At 56.3% G+C, this 12,777-nt stretch overlaps 7 protein-coding genes across 7 annotated transcripts in view; 3 read left to right on the top strand and 4 right to left on the bottom strand.

Annotated features, from left to right (window-relative positions):
- N657DRAFT_638871 (carbamoyl-phosphate synthase) overlaps nt 1-552 on the top strand; it is a 4,644-nt gene extending 4,092 nt beyond the window's left edge. The window contains exon 4 of the mRNA XM_062791667.1: nt 102-552. Coding sequence (XP_062652176.1) covers nt 102-209 — 108 coding nt within the window. The 3' untranslated portion in view covers nt 210-552. The remainder of the gene's footprint in view (nt 1-101) is intronic.
- Nucleotides 553-750: 198 nt separating this feature from the next.
- Nucleotides 751-3,339, bottom strand: N657DRAFT_638870 (polyubiquitin-tagged protein recognition complex, Npl4 component). The gene is made up of 5 exons (XM_062791666.1): nt 3,028-3,339; nt 2,840-2,964; nt 1,294-2,764; nt 1,116-1,227; nt 751-1,003 (listed from the first exon to the last, which is right to left on the bottom strand). Exons 1-5 carry the CDS (start codon nt 3,109-3,111, stop codon nt 999-1,001), a joined length of 1,797 nt encoding a protein of 598 aa, XP_062652175.1. The 5' UTR covers nt 3,112-3,339; the 3' UTR covers nt 751-998.
- A 375-nt stretch (nt 3,340-3,714) lies between these two features.
- On the top strand, nt 3,715-4,553 carry N657DRAFT_629520 (uncharacterized protein; the record flags this gene model as incomplete). Its single annotated transcript, XM_062790894.1, has 3 exons — nt 3,715-3,820; nt 3,900-4,201; nt 4,257-4,553. 3 exons carry the CDS (start codon nt 3,715-3,717, stop codon nt 4,551-4,553), a joined length of 705 nt encoding a protein of 234 aa, XP_062652174.1.
- A 472-nt stretch (nt 4,554-5,025) lies between these two features.
- On the bottom strand, nt 5,026-5,616 carry N657DRAFT_563121 (uncharacterized protein; the record flags this gene model as incomplete). The annotated part of the gene is made up of 1 exon (XM_062788188.1): nt 5,026-5,616. One exon carries the CDS (start codon nt 5,614-5,616, stop codon nt 5,026-5,028), a length of 591 nt encoding a protein of 196 aa, XP_062652173.1.
- A 709-nt stretch (nt 5,617-6,325) lies between these two features.
- N657DRAFT_562801 (uncharacterized protein) lies at nt 6,326-8,800 on the bottom strand (the record flags this gene model as incomplete). Its single annotated transcript, XM_062788165.1, has 6 exons — nt 6,326-7,745; nt 7,802-7,947; nt 8,022-8,250; nt 8,315-8,391; nt 8,467-8,694; nt 8,750-8,800. The coding sequence occupies 6 exons, from the start codon at nt 8,798-8,800 to the stop codon at nt 6,326-6,328; spliced, it is 2,151 nt and encodes a 716-aa protein (XP_062652172.1).
- Nucleotides 8,801-9,764: 964 nt separating this feature from the next.
- Nucleotides 9,765-11,506, bottom strand: N657DRAFT_564217 (uncharacterized protein; the record flags this gene model as incomplete). Its single annotated transcript, XM_062788264.1, has 4 exons — nt 9,765-10,274; nt 10,345-10,569; nt 10,622-10,958; nt 11,067-11,506. 4 exons carry the CDS (start codon nt 11,504-11,506, stop codon nt 9,765-9,767), a joined length of 1,512 nt encoding a protein of 503 aa, XP_062652171.1.
- A 929-nt stretch (nt 11,507-12,435) lies between these two features.
- On the top strand, nt 12,436-12,748 carry N657DRAFT_20769 (uncharacterized protein). Its single transcript, XM_062786225.1, has one exon. It carries the CDS (start codon nt 12,545-12,547, stop codon nt 12,704-12,706), a length of 162 nt encoding a protein of 53 aa, XP_062652170.1. The 5' UTR covers nt 12,436-12,544; the 3' UTR covers nt 12,707-12,748.
- The last annotated feature ends 29 nt before the right edge of the window (nt 12,749-12,777 follow it).

Below are 12,777 nucleotides of genomic sequence, written 5' to 3'. Positions count from 1 at the left end.
TCCATCCCCCTTATCCATCCCCCTTATCCATCCCCCTTTTCTCTGGGAACGTGTTTGCATGGATGACTTGCTAACCATTGTTTTCTCCTCTCTGAAAAAAGACTGCCATGCTCTTCGCTCAGTGCATGAGCGAGAAGCTGCCTCGCCCCGAGGGCATTCCCTCCGAGGTGCGCAGGTGGTCCGAGTTCATTGGCGGCAAGCCCTTGTAAATATGAAATGATACCTCTTCTGTTACCTACCTTATATCAAACGATCTGGCTGTGAAGGTGTTTCTTTCTTCGAGCACAAAAAGACTAGTTGGTGGCGTTGTTCAGGGGCATGTTTCTTCATTGGATCTTGAGCGGGGGGGATAGGGCGATATTTGTGTGGGATTTTCATGATAGTTTGTCAGTTTCAGCAAGCCAGCAATACTTTGGAGCTACCATGTTTCGTTAGAGCGCGGCTGTCTTACCTGCGGCGTTCGATCTGTACTCAGCGTGTAGTGGCTCGAGGCAGAGATCTGATGGTGTTCCCTTGTCCTGCCCCCGACTTGAATGAAAAGCGAGTACCCATTTGATGAATTGACATTTCGTTGCTTCTTGTTTTCTCAGTGGTACTGTCATGATGCAGATCAGCAACTTGAGAGGAGATTACGATCAATATATTGACTCAAAAGCATTGTTACGATTTTAGGGGGAAAAGACCGTTGCCACTTATGATCGGATTGCAGATTGCATCTATTACCACCGATTTCCCCCAAGCCAAACAGTCACCCGCCGTTCTGTTTCTCATCGTCTATGGCCACGACGCAACCCCGAACTCCTATTCCGCAGTATCCATGGTCAACACAACCAATCCACCGTCTCCTAATCATGCCCAGCTATCTGGGTCCAGGAAATACGCTCATTTCCCCTGGCATCCAGACGCCTAGTCCAGTATGGCATCGGCAGGTCAAGCTATACCCTTACGCGGGTATCGGCTTGTGCGATATTGATTTTTTTACGAGCGGCGGTCTCCGTTCAGCCTGACAGCAGCAAAACGCTTAGCAAGGGGTTCTCGGGCGTCGTTGGAAGGTGAATCATCATCAAGCCTGCGGCCGCCATCGGGTTGTCGGGGGCGCTTGGGAAGTCTCTCACCAGTGGATTGCAGGATCATGTGTAGCGTCTGCCACCCCGTAGTTGACCGCAGCTGGAACGACTCGGCCAGGTCGTGCTGGGTGGCCACGCGGCAGAGGAGGGCTTCTTCTTCCTGGAGGGGAGGCAGTTAGCGTTAGCAGTGGTCAGAGGCCCTCAAACAGGCGGGAAGGATTCGTACCTTGGATAGGACACCCATCTGGTGGATGTAGCAGAGGAGGTGGAAGTCGGAGACGTCCAGGCTGTCGCTCTTTCGGTTTACCTTCAGAGCCTTGGCCACCGCCGAGACTTCCTGAGACTCCCCGACATACTCCCTATTCTCGATGGGAAACCCGCTGTCGGTGAAGACGGGCTTGGGCGTCTCGGGGAAACCGTGGGTAAGGGTGACGAAGAGGTACTCAACGGGGAACGCCGGCTTTGCATTCTCCTGAACGTTGGCGCCGTATTCGTTGATCCTGCGGTAGAAGACCTCGGGGATGTAGCGTGTCCTGCTCAACGAGCCGTCGTCCTCTTCCTCTTCGCGGACGAGCATCTGGGTGGGATCAGCCGAGGGCTCGATGATGTCCGCCCTGACCATTTCGACGGCGTCATTCGACATCTGATAGGCTGAGATGGAGATCTCCCCTTTCTCGTTGCCCGAGATGACGCATGTGACGAAGTTGGAGCCAAACCTCCCTGTGTCACTCCACTTGCTTGGCTTGGGATGCTGGGCCTGCATCCGCGCTGCAAACACGACCTCCTGAGCGGCGAGGAAGTACGAGTCTGCGTGGCGTTTGCAAATGGCGCTCCCATCACCCTTGCCGGAGTCGAGAAGATCTGTCCAAATGACGCCAACCTGTTCCAAGCCGCAATACCTTGCGACTGAGTTGATCTCCTGCTCGTTTTCCCACGCGTTGAGTGAGATGCCGTCCATCTCATCCACTTGGGGCGGCTCGTAAATGGCTTCAACCACGGCTTTGATACCGAGGGGCACTACGTCGTATTCCAGGTGTTTTCCATAAAGAATGCCCAGGCGCTGCGTTCCTGTGCGGCGCCAGGCGTCGAGGAACTTGTCAATGATTTGCGGTGACGCGAACTCGACGTGATCGACCATGCGGAACTGCTGCGGCTGGAGGGTGATAGCGCTCGGCTGGCACTTTGTGCAAATTCCCTCTGGCCATTCGGGGTGGCCTGACGGGCAGTCACGCTTCACGCGGTAGTAGGGCTCGACGAGTGGGGGGATGAAGGAACTGCCGAGCTCAGGTTTGTTCGTGGCCGAGTTGATCTTGCGCATGTAGGCGTGTACCGACATGTACTTGATCTTCCTTTCCTCGAGATACTCGGGGTTGAAGGGATCTAGAGGCATGCAGTAGTCGCACATGCCCTTCGGCCCGTGGCGACACATCTTGTTATCCCTCTTTCGCGGAATCTTGCCATCTTGTCTGTCCAGTCGGTCGTCCAGCGGAGACTGCCTCACTACTTCCCATGGGTTTCTGATTCGCTCGGCCGATGTGTTGGGAGGCGGGTCGATGGGGTGATCTTCGGCTGGAAGGATCGGCTTTCCGTTGAGTCGGTTTGTGGACGATGACAGAGCGGCCGATTGGCCATTATCCGTGGCGCCGTTTGTCATGTCCTCTTGGTGCTGGTAACTGACGAAAACGAGGTCGCCATGGCTGTCACGAGTATCAGTCCCGGCAATTCACGACGCAACGACGAGCGCAGCGAGATGTAGGATCGATCAATCTTGCCTTAACCCCACCTGGCCGACTTTGAACCTCGCAATTTCTCCAATCTTTTTCGCACCGCCGCCTCTTGGGTCGTTTGAGAGGGTGATCGTTTGGGGATTGACTGTCGACGGGAGCTGAGGGAGAAGCTGCGGCTACCGTTAGCCCCCTAACCTTGATGGCGATCGGTGACAAAAGCTCTCCCCGATTACCTGTGTAATGAGCTCGCCGAAGGTGCTATCCTTTTCCAAGATCAGGCGGAACATGCCATCAGGGGCACGGAATCGCAGTAGCATGGCGGCGGCGGCACCAACTGTCGACTTGGCTTGGGCGGTTCCTGACGGTTTACTGGTTGGTCCTTGGATTGTTGATGTGGTACTGAACCTGGTGTCTATTTAATCTCTCCAAATAGCGGGCGGGTGTGAATTGAATAGATAACCTAGATGGCAGCGACAGTGCAGTAGTTTTGTGCGTCTCACATCATGGACTGCACATGACAACTGGGAACGCTCGAGACGGGAAGCTTGCAGCCACACCCTTTGAACCTTCGTCATCCAAGCTGTGCCTGATGGAGCTGCCCCTCAGCCCCACCCATTGTTCACTGGTAACGCTAGATGCATATCGTGGGGAAGAAGCCCCGGTAGAAACATATTATCCCTAAGTGGCCCCAGCGCCTGCACCCATTGGCCCCTGCTGGCTTGGTCGATGCCAAGACCCATAAGTTGTGTCAAGCTGTTCTTTCGGGATGTGTGTGTTGGGGGTTTAGCAGGGCATCTGCAGGGCCACCTTCACCACAAGTCGAACCGCTACACCACTTGTTGTTATTTCAAGACACACCGCCAAACCCGACACTCCTAGGGCGCTTTCACAACTTTGGGAAACTACACACAGAAAGCGCCATGTTTGACATAGACTGGCGGGGCTTGCTGCTCCCCCTGGCGTATCTGGTGGTGCTGGTCGGCACCTTCATGACATTCTCTACAGTGTACCGCAAGAGGAAAGCCCGTAGGTTTCCTGATCTAGTCCTTCTGCATTCTGCATGCCAACATGCTCAAGATACTAACGCACCCTCTCCTACGTCTAGTCGAGAGCGCGAATTTGGCGCCATGGTTCGGCCCGCACCTGCAACGCAACATCTACCTGTCGCTGCTACACATGGAGCCCGAGGAAGGATCCGAAAAGTCGCCCAGGGTCCCCGATAGCGTCATCCGGGCCGCGCTGCTGAGGCGCGCCGTCGAAGACATCCACCGCATCATCCAGATCCGTTCCGCCAAGCAGGCCTGCAGTTCGTTGCTGCAGCGAGGGAGCGTCGGCGACGACCTGTGGCAGCGGTTCCAACGCGCCGAGAAGGAGATGGAGGAAGAGCTGCGAGATGTCGTGATGGAGGTACGAGACATTACCCAAGAATCGCAGTTCAATTCTAGGCTAACACGTTCACCAGGCCAATGCGCTCGTCCCGGGATGGGGCCAAATAATCTTCCAGTCCGCCAACGAGATCGCCGCTAACAAGGCGCTGCGCGATCGGCTTGAGGAGATCGAGGCGCAGACGGAGCATGACAAGGAGTGGTGGGAGAAGCGCCGTGCCAGCATCAAGACGGAGTTCATGAAGGAGCTGGACGAGGAGTCGGTGAAGGGACAGGCCAAGGTCGGTAGCGACGACGAGGCCGTCCTAGTGGATACAAACACTCCGTCAGCAACCCCGTCAGGGGTATCCAAGAAGAAAAAGGCCAAGAAATAAGGTGCTTCATGGGCATGGGCGAGCTCAGTTCGGTCTTGTGTTGTACAATAAAAGGGGTCGTGGTGCCTGGGCAGTGGGCAGCATTGTGCATGGCGTTCGGGCTGATACGGATACAACGGTTATTCTGGATTTGTCGTCCATCAGAGCGGTTCGCGAAGTGAGGGAGGCCCCAATAGCTGGATCGGTGGGACGTCACAGTCCTCTGTGGTTTGCCCAAGGTGACGGTCGGGCTGCTCGTTTATACACTGATTTCATTGTGTCACTTGTAATCACATACCGTGGGTCATGTTTTAGACGCGACGATGGCTCAGAAAGTAAGTTGATCTCAATTCAGTTTCATTGACAAGACAGAAACCCAATCAACCCGGCCAACTCCAACAGCCATTCCCAACAACTCCAAGACGCTCGCTTGCTATATCAACACCTCTCAACATCTCCGATCCACGCCCAACTCACTCCCGTTACCGATCAGTCAATACCAGCCCATCTTCCGCCCAACCTCCTCAACCTCATCCCCACCCCCAACCCTCTCCCTCCTCGCCCGTGCAACAATCTCCTCCTCACTCCTGCCCATCATGTCCACCAACCCATCATCCGTCTCCATCATCTCAGGCGCAGACACCGGCACAGGCGTCTCACAACCCCTCAGCCCGATAAACCGCCCCAACTTCCTCCTCTTGTCCTCGATGCTCAACCCGGGGCCCCACAAGACGGGGCAAGGGTACTGCGCCGTCCAGGCGCAGGGGGTGCGTTGATGATAAAAATGGGCGAGCGAGTCCAGCTCGGGCTCGGTCAACAGCCAGAAGGCCAGCAGCGTGCGCGGAAAGGACGGGTGCACTTGCCCCGTCGTCAGCTGCACGAGGGGCGCCAGCTGCAGGGACATTTGCTGCAGCTTTTGGAGGAAGGCTGGGTTCTTTGCTGCGAGGCGGGCGCTGAGGCTGGTCGAGTTTTGGTTCTGGAATGAGGAAGTCGGTAATGGTGGTGGCGATGATGGCGATGTTGGTGAGAAGGTGTGATTGTCAGCTGGGGTGTTTGGGGGCTGTTGCCAGGATGGGTGCTCCATTGTGGCGTTCTCGGAACTGTAGTCTTGAGAATGTGTTCGGCGATGGTTGAGTAGTGTGTGGTAAAAGAGTACTGGGTGCTCGTGGCCAGATGACAGCAGTGATGAGACAAGAGAAGGGTAGCTATTATATATGCTTCTTGAAAGGGAAGAGGCGAACGCTCGTATGGCACACCAGAGACGGGAAGCGAAGAGCAGAAAGTCAGAGAAAGCGGTACTTGTGCTGACGCGTGCCGACCAGATAAAGTTGCTGCCAGCAACAGAATACAGTAGTCTCTTCCGAAGTTGGTCTCCTGTCGTCTCTCGACAACAGGACAATGTCGCGCGTTCGTTGGTGAGATGCTGAATGATCCTAGAGGGCAACGGAAACCGGTCACATTCCCGGGGAGGGGGCTGCTCGTGCTCTTGTAAGTGTCCACGACAACAGAGCGAGTTTCTTTGGACGGTAGTCTTCTCCCAAGTCGAAAGCAGATAATCGTCCCAATCTTTGTTCGCCGGTTGCTATCTTTGGATTCGCTGATACATGCTTTAATCCGTCGCCCTTCTTTGACCGTCCCCGGTAACAACCAAGACATTATCCGGCATCAGACATGAAAAGGCATTCCGAAGAGGGACCTCCCCGCTCCCAAATGCCAACAATGCATTCTCTTCCCACAGACGGAACTATCGGGAACAATCTGTTCCGAATCCGGTTGGCTTTTGACCCCCCGCCTTAGAAGAGCCACTTCAACTTGGCAACGTGATCGGCCTTCTTTCTGCTCTGCTTCACGAAGCCCATCATCCTGAGCTCCGCCAGGCCGCGGTAAAAGCACACCAGCGCGGACCGCTCGTCGAGCCCCGGCTCGGACTCCTCGCCGACGAGGGCGTAGTAGGCCGACCACAGGTCTGCCACGTTGATGAGAGCGCCCGCCTCGAGATAGAGGTGGTACAGGATGGCCGTCGTCGGCAGCGTCGACGCCAATCCGCCGTTGGCCTTGGCACAACACGCACAGGCGAGGTAGTCATGCGGGCGGGAGAGGGCGCGGCCGAAGGTGGCGTCCGGGCAGGGGACAAAGACGTCTCGGTAGGGCGACTTGGAGTCGAAGACCCAGGCCTCGTGAAGAAAGAGATTGTCAATGGGGCCGCAGTTGAGGTTCTCGGATAAGAGGTCCAACAAAGCGTCGACGGCTTTGGTGAATGCTTTGTCCTCGTCGGTCATAATCGCCGTGTCTTGGCTGAGCTGCACCTTCTGCGCCACGACTGTTGTGCGCAACACGCGGCTTTGAGCGCTGTATTTGCTCTTGAGAACCGTACCGTTGCTCTTGGAGCGCTCCCTCAGACCGTCGACTTCGTCTCTCAGGTCTGTCAGGGAGCCTACCAACTCCTCGGCATCCGGTTCCCACCCGTCCAAGCCCAGGTCTGAGCTGCCGGTTTGTACGGCCATCAGCAGACGGTTTATCAAAGACAGAAACTCTTCAGCTCTAAGTCGTTTGACGGCGTCTTCCAGAGGGACCGTCCCGGATGATTGATCGATATCGATGCCGCTGCTCAGTGCCAGTATGTAGAGGTCAGTGAAGGAAGTAGAGCTGAGCCCCGTGGCGGCCACCAGGTGCAGGGAACGGAGAAGACGCAGCAGGTATTCGTTCCGTTTCTGGCCCTGCTCCAAGATCTGAGCTACAAGATAGTCATCGTCTTCGAGAAGAGACTGCGCATGGTTCAGCTGTCTCGCCTCGACGGCGGCTTCAACCTGGGCCTTGAACGAGTCAAGCGTCCGGACGGCCTCGATGTGTTCGGGCTGCATCAGCTTGCGGTCCAGACGGCCGTCACCGGCGAGCAGCACGCTCAGCGGGTCCGCATAAAAGTGGCACATATAGACGTACTTGAGCGAGCTGATAAACACCTGGATGCCGGCCACCTGGTCCCTGTGGCGATCGACCCAGCTCTGCAGCAGTGACGGGCCGATCCTCAGGGCAGCCTGGGACCCGGCAACGGCCGTCTTGATGACGCTTTCGAGAACCGAGTCGGCCTGCACGACGTCGAACTGGGCGCCGTAGAGCTGGCGGGCGGTGGATTTGAGCAGGCGCGCCTGGAACAACTCAACCGAGGTGGCGATGCCAAACAGGAGGTCGAACGGAATGCGGTCGCGCCATGAACTGGATGGAGCTCGTCAGCGTGGTCAGAGCTGTCACTATGGAAGTGGGTTTCATACTGGAAGAGAGCAATCAGGTCGGTCAACAAACCACCTTCGAATGCCTCGCTGTCCTGGAACGCAACCACCACCCTCGGCGACTGCTGTTGTTGCTGCTGAAGAAAGACGTGCAGCGCTTCGAGGTCGTAATCGAGATATTTCCTCCCCTGACACAAAACCATCAATATCAGCATCAGTACAAATCCGCTTGCCCTCAATTCGACAGGAGGAGGAAACTCACGCCGTGGCTGATCTCAACGTCCCCAACCTCCTCCCCATCAGTGCCACTGGCCGTGGCATCCTGAATGATCTTCTTCAAGGCGGCCTTGAGATTCGGCGCCTCGGACGCTCGCAGCCGGACAAACCTTGCCCGGGTCGCGGTACGGAGGCGCTCGCCCAGCTGCTCAAAGAGGAGATGCTGCGACGCAATGCTCGGTCCCGTGATGATGAAGCCCGCCGTGATCTTTCCTCTGTATACAGACAGGTTAGTAGGCACTCAGTTCCAATCCTGGCGGCCGAAAAATGTAAACCTACGTCTCAGCCTCGGCAGCGTGCTGCAAGAACGACGTGACTTCGTCCAGGGTGTTGCTGTTGGCTTCTCGGAGGACGTGCTGTTTGCATATGTATTTGTCCTCGTCAGCAAATAATATATACTTTTTCCATGATCAAGACATGTGAAGACAAACCTGTATGCGGTCCTCTAGAACAGGCCACGCCGTCTCATACAGTTGCTTCCGCAGCCGCACAGCGTCGGAGCCCTCGGCGCCGTTGAAGAGGGGAGGGAATGCCAGCTCGACTGACGAGTCTTGGTGTGGCCTGGGAGCATCCGCCTTGGCTACTTTTCGCCTCTTTGCGGGACGAGGAGTCTGTTTTTGTGTGCTGAGCGGCTGGTCGGCGTTGAAGATGTATGCGGCCTGGACTGGGTGAGCATTTCCTGAGATCAACATGGCTGGGTGAGAAATGCAATACCCTATGGTCATCCTCCTCAAAAAAAATGCCAGAATCCTCATTTCCGTCCATATTGGTCTGTCGACTTGGTATATCGTCGCCGCGACGCGTTGAATAATAGCAGGTTCACCCGATGCTTGGTTGAATACACTCTAGCCACTATTTCCCCTGCTGCGCCACAAGCATAATATGTTGTGGCTTTGCTGGGCTTCTGAAATGCTGAAGACTGAAGGAAAAATCACCGGGGAACACACAAAGGCTCATTATCGTCTTTCATGTTCATGGCACTAGGCAACCGTCTTCATTAGCTCGCTGACAATCTACGACTGTAATCCATCATCCATGCTGCTCCTATTTTGAAGGGATCTGCTTCCTCTTCTCATTCCCCTCATCATGCCTGAACACCGTCAAGAATCAAGATTCTTCTGCTAACCACCCTCCCAAAAAAGAATGAGGTAGATAGATAGATAAATAGCATCTGCTGCCCAAGACGCCTCTGACAGCAAAGTCCCCACCCCCCAACGCTCACCCCTTTCGCTGCTCGGCTGCAATGCGCCTTTATACAGCTGCACCTCTCGCGAAGACAAAGCCCGTGAAGGGAGCGTCCAGAGCGGGAAAGGGGAAAGCCAACGAAAAGAGAGACTAAGAGAGAGTAGAAAGCACGCCCTGTATTTGAGAACCAGAACACCCACCCCCCGCCCATTCCGAAGCAAGAACTGCCCGTGTGCAAAAAAAAGAAAGTCGACGGATCCCCCTCCTAGTTGTACAAATATCGGCACCAAGGCCTCGGATTTCTCCATCCTTCAGCTGCTGTTTCGAAAACGCTCGTCACAACTGCCGCAGAGACCAGTCGTACTCGGCCGGGAAGAAAGGGTCGCTTCCGAGGTCACTGCGACACGTGGCCTGTTGTAGATCCGGGTTTCCCGGGTCCGAGATGAGGCAGAGGACGTCTACGCGGACGCCTCAACAGCCTCAGCGGCCTTGTTCTTCGGGGTTGGGTCAGTCGATGTGTCGTGTAGAATCGACGCACATCACCTCAGGGCCTCACCTCTTCGGCAGCTGGCGTCTCCGCAGCCCTGGACGTCTCCCCTGACTTGTCAGCCTCTTTGGGCTCGTCCTTAGATTCCTCCTTGGACCCCTCCTTTGGCGCCTCCTTTGACTCTTCCTTAGCTCCCTCCTTGGCCTTCGCCGACTCTTCTGGCTCGCTCCTCTCCTTGACGCCATTAGCCTTCGCCTCGCCCTTAGACGTTCCATTGGACTCAGCAGCCGTCGTGTCGGAGGCCAGCAGCTTGGTCCATTTGTCCAGGAGAGCCTGCGAGCGCGGCTTGAACTTGAACTCTTCCTCCTTCGGGATGTGCTCCAGCTTCAAGAGCGCCTTCAGGACCTTGTTTATCTTGGTTGCCCGGATGATGCTCACTTCAAGGTCGGGAAACCCCTCGAGCTTCGTGATGTAGTCCGACATGAGCTTCATCTCCTCGTCCTTGGGCTCCACGTTCCTCGTTAGGAGGCCCTTCTGCAGCTTGTGCCGGAGGAACAACACTTCTTTCTGTGGAAACGGAGAATCGTCAGCGACGGCCCAGATTTTCAAGGCCCACAACACAACCCTGTCGACGTACCTCTTTCCTTAGGTGCCTCTCCTCCGCAGAGAGCTCTGGCTCCTTGGAAGCGGGCGCCTCTTTCTTCTCATCAGCCTCCTTCTTCTTGGGTTTGGCCTTTGCGCTCTTGGCTTCGGCGGCCTTGGTAGACTTCGGAGTCGAGGTGGCGCCGTTGGTCGCCTTGGGCGTAGCGCTCGTCGTGAGCTTGATCTTAGGCTTCTTCACCGACTCTGAGCGTTGCGGTGTCTGCAGTAGTTAGCATATTTGCCATGGCTGATCTGTCGTGCCATCAACATACCTCGGCACTCTCCTCGGCCTTCCTCTTGTTGGCTTTCTTGTCCTTGGCCGGCGTCTCGCTGGCCTCGGCCGCATCCTCCATGTCGACGTCTTCGTCCTCTTCGCTGACAGCCTTGGACTTCTTGCCTTTGGGCGTCGCTGCTTTTGCCGCCTTGGCCTTCTCCTGCTCAATGAGCTCCTCCTGGTAATTCTGCAGTACCTCCTTGTAGTACGACAGAGGGTGGTTCTCAGCTGCGAGACGATGGGCAGCTTGCAATGTCTTCCTCATCTTGTCCATCTTGACGTCCAGGACTGTCGCGGGATCAAGCTCGATGAGCTCGGTGTTTGGCACCCATCCACTAGACGCAGACATTAGCTCCCATACCTTAAAAGACGCGATGTAGCGAAGTGATCTCCTTGACTGCCATATTTATGCAAGATCGTATCGCATGGCAGAAGGAACTCACAATTCGTTGGTGTGCAAGTACATGACCGGGAATGTCCGGTCAGCAACGTTCTTGCCACCGTCGGCGTAGTCCTCGCGGTACGTGCCATCGGCGCGCTTCGCCGTGACCGGCCGAGACTTGAGCAGGGATGCTGGGAGCATGTCCTCGTCGCAGATGATGACGGGCCATTGCGGGTGGCCCTTGAGCTTGACAAAGTAGTGGTCGCCTGGCTTGGCGTCCAGATGCAGCATGCGCGGCTTGGATGCCTTCTTGTTGAGCTTCTTGCCCTTGGGGGTGGCGGCGCCAATTGACTTGCGTTTTTCCTTGGACTTGTCGGCATCAGCACCGGCAGCGGGCTGCTCGGCTTGCTCGGCTCGTTCCGCTTCCGCATCCTCAGCATTGTCCCTCGCAATTGCGGCGGCCTCTTGCGCAGGCTCAGCTGGAGCGGCAGCGTCCGTCATCTCGACGTCGGGTTTGTCCTCGGCTTGTTCGGCGGGTTTCTCGGTAGACGCTTGAATGCGATGGAAAATCGAGCGTCAGCAAAAGGGCTTCGTATCTGGTACACGTGACGGTGGTGCAGCTCGCGAAAACGCGACTTTCTTACCTTCGGCAGCCTTGTCGGGAGATTCTTCAGTCGCGGGTGCAGGCGCAGGTTCAACCTCAGACTCGGCGGCGACCTTTGTTTCGGTGGCAGGCGCTTCGTTCTTAGCCTCGGCGGCAGCGTCCTTGCTCGCGTCCTCCCTGTTCTCAACAGCAGCAGCCGGCGCGCTTTCAGCCGGGGGCGTAGCTCGACTGTTCTCGCCAGCCATTGTGTCGCGAGGTGACGATGTGATGTCAGCACGCGACTGGGGGTGAGTGAGTGCGGGATGGTTTGCTCTGCAAAAAGCAGTAGGCGACGCGTTCTTCGCGTGGAAGTGGCCCAGAGGCTACGTGCTTCTCACGGGGATGCGCGTTGTGATGGGAACTCAATTGCGTTGCGCGAATGAGGATGGGGTCACCAATGCGCAGGCGCGAGTCAATGGATGCGAGGTTGCGCCGAAGTTGAGAGAAGCATCCAGCTCGCGAAGAGAAATTATTTGAGGGCAGGCACACGAGTTTTGTTGGTCCGAGCGCCTTGGCTAGGGAGCTTCGCCTTGCTGTCTATGAAAGAATTGGGTCTGGTCACGGTGAGTGGGCGGAGCGCGGTTGTTGTGGAGGGGGAGGAGCTGCGCTGCTGCCGACGTGCGTCAGACCCCGAGCACGTCGCCAACACACCCACACCCGCGCCGCCGTCTCCTCCCATCTCAAACACATAACCAACCTGAAAGGCGCTATCTAGTCAGAGAGCCCATGGGCATCGTCTGATCCCGCTCTCATCAACATTATCCCTAGTCCCATGGCTCATCCTCCTGAAGACAGCCACTTCGCCTAGCTCATTGCCATCTCCCCAAAGTACCTCAACCCCGAGGAATTCGTGGCTGACAACGCCCGATAAGACCTGGCGCGGATGCCTGCTCCCCATGACCCATCACAACAAGCCGGAACAAAACCCCACACCCACATCGCTCCCAAGTCCAATCTTGATGGTGCCTTTCTCCCCTTCCTACACAGAGCCCGCCAACTGCCGAGAAAGTCCAAGTACGAGAGAAACAGAAACGCATCATTTTGTATTGACCCCTTAACTCCCCTCGTATACCATACAACTGTCCAAATTCTGTCCTCGACAACTCTCGGCGGAATCCCACCGTCCTCT

The sequence above is a fragment of the Parathielavia appendiculata genome (genome assembly GCF_033297405.1).
Source record: "Parathielavia appendiculata strain CBS 731.68 unplaced genomic scaffold N657scaffold_1, whole genome shotgun sequence".
In the NCBI taxonomy this organism is placed as follows: domain Eukaryota; kingdom Fungi; phylum Ascomycota; class Sordariomycetes; order Sordariales; family Chaetomiaceae; genus Parathielavia; species Parathielavia appendiculata.
The sequence above is the reverse complement of the archived record's forward strand: the minus strand, read 5'-3'. Positions and strand labels throughout refer to the sequence as shown.

Bases quoted from the DNA above. Each gene is read 5' to 3' on its own strand.
- N657DRAFT_638870 (XM_062791666.1), bottom strand. From the start codon at position 3,111: ATGCTACTGCGATTCCGTGCCCCTGATGGCATGTTCCGCCTGATCTTG. The intron at 2,765-2,839 runs GCAAGATTGATC...TACTCGTGACAG, and splicing joins GTCGGCCAGGTGGGGTTAAG to CCATGGCGACCTCGTTTTCG. The intron at 1,228-1,293 runs GTACGAATCCTT...CCTCCCCTCCAG, and splicing joins AGATGGGTGTCCTATCCAAG to GAAGAAGAAGCCCTCCTCTG.
- N657DRAFT_20769 (XM_062786225.1), top strand. From the start codon at position 12,545: ATGACCCATCACAACAAGCCGGAACAAAACCCCACACCCACATCGCTC.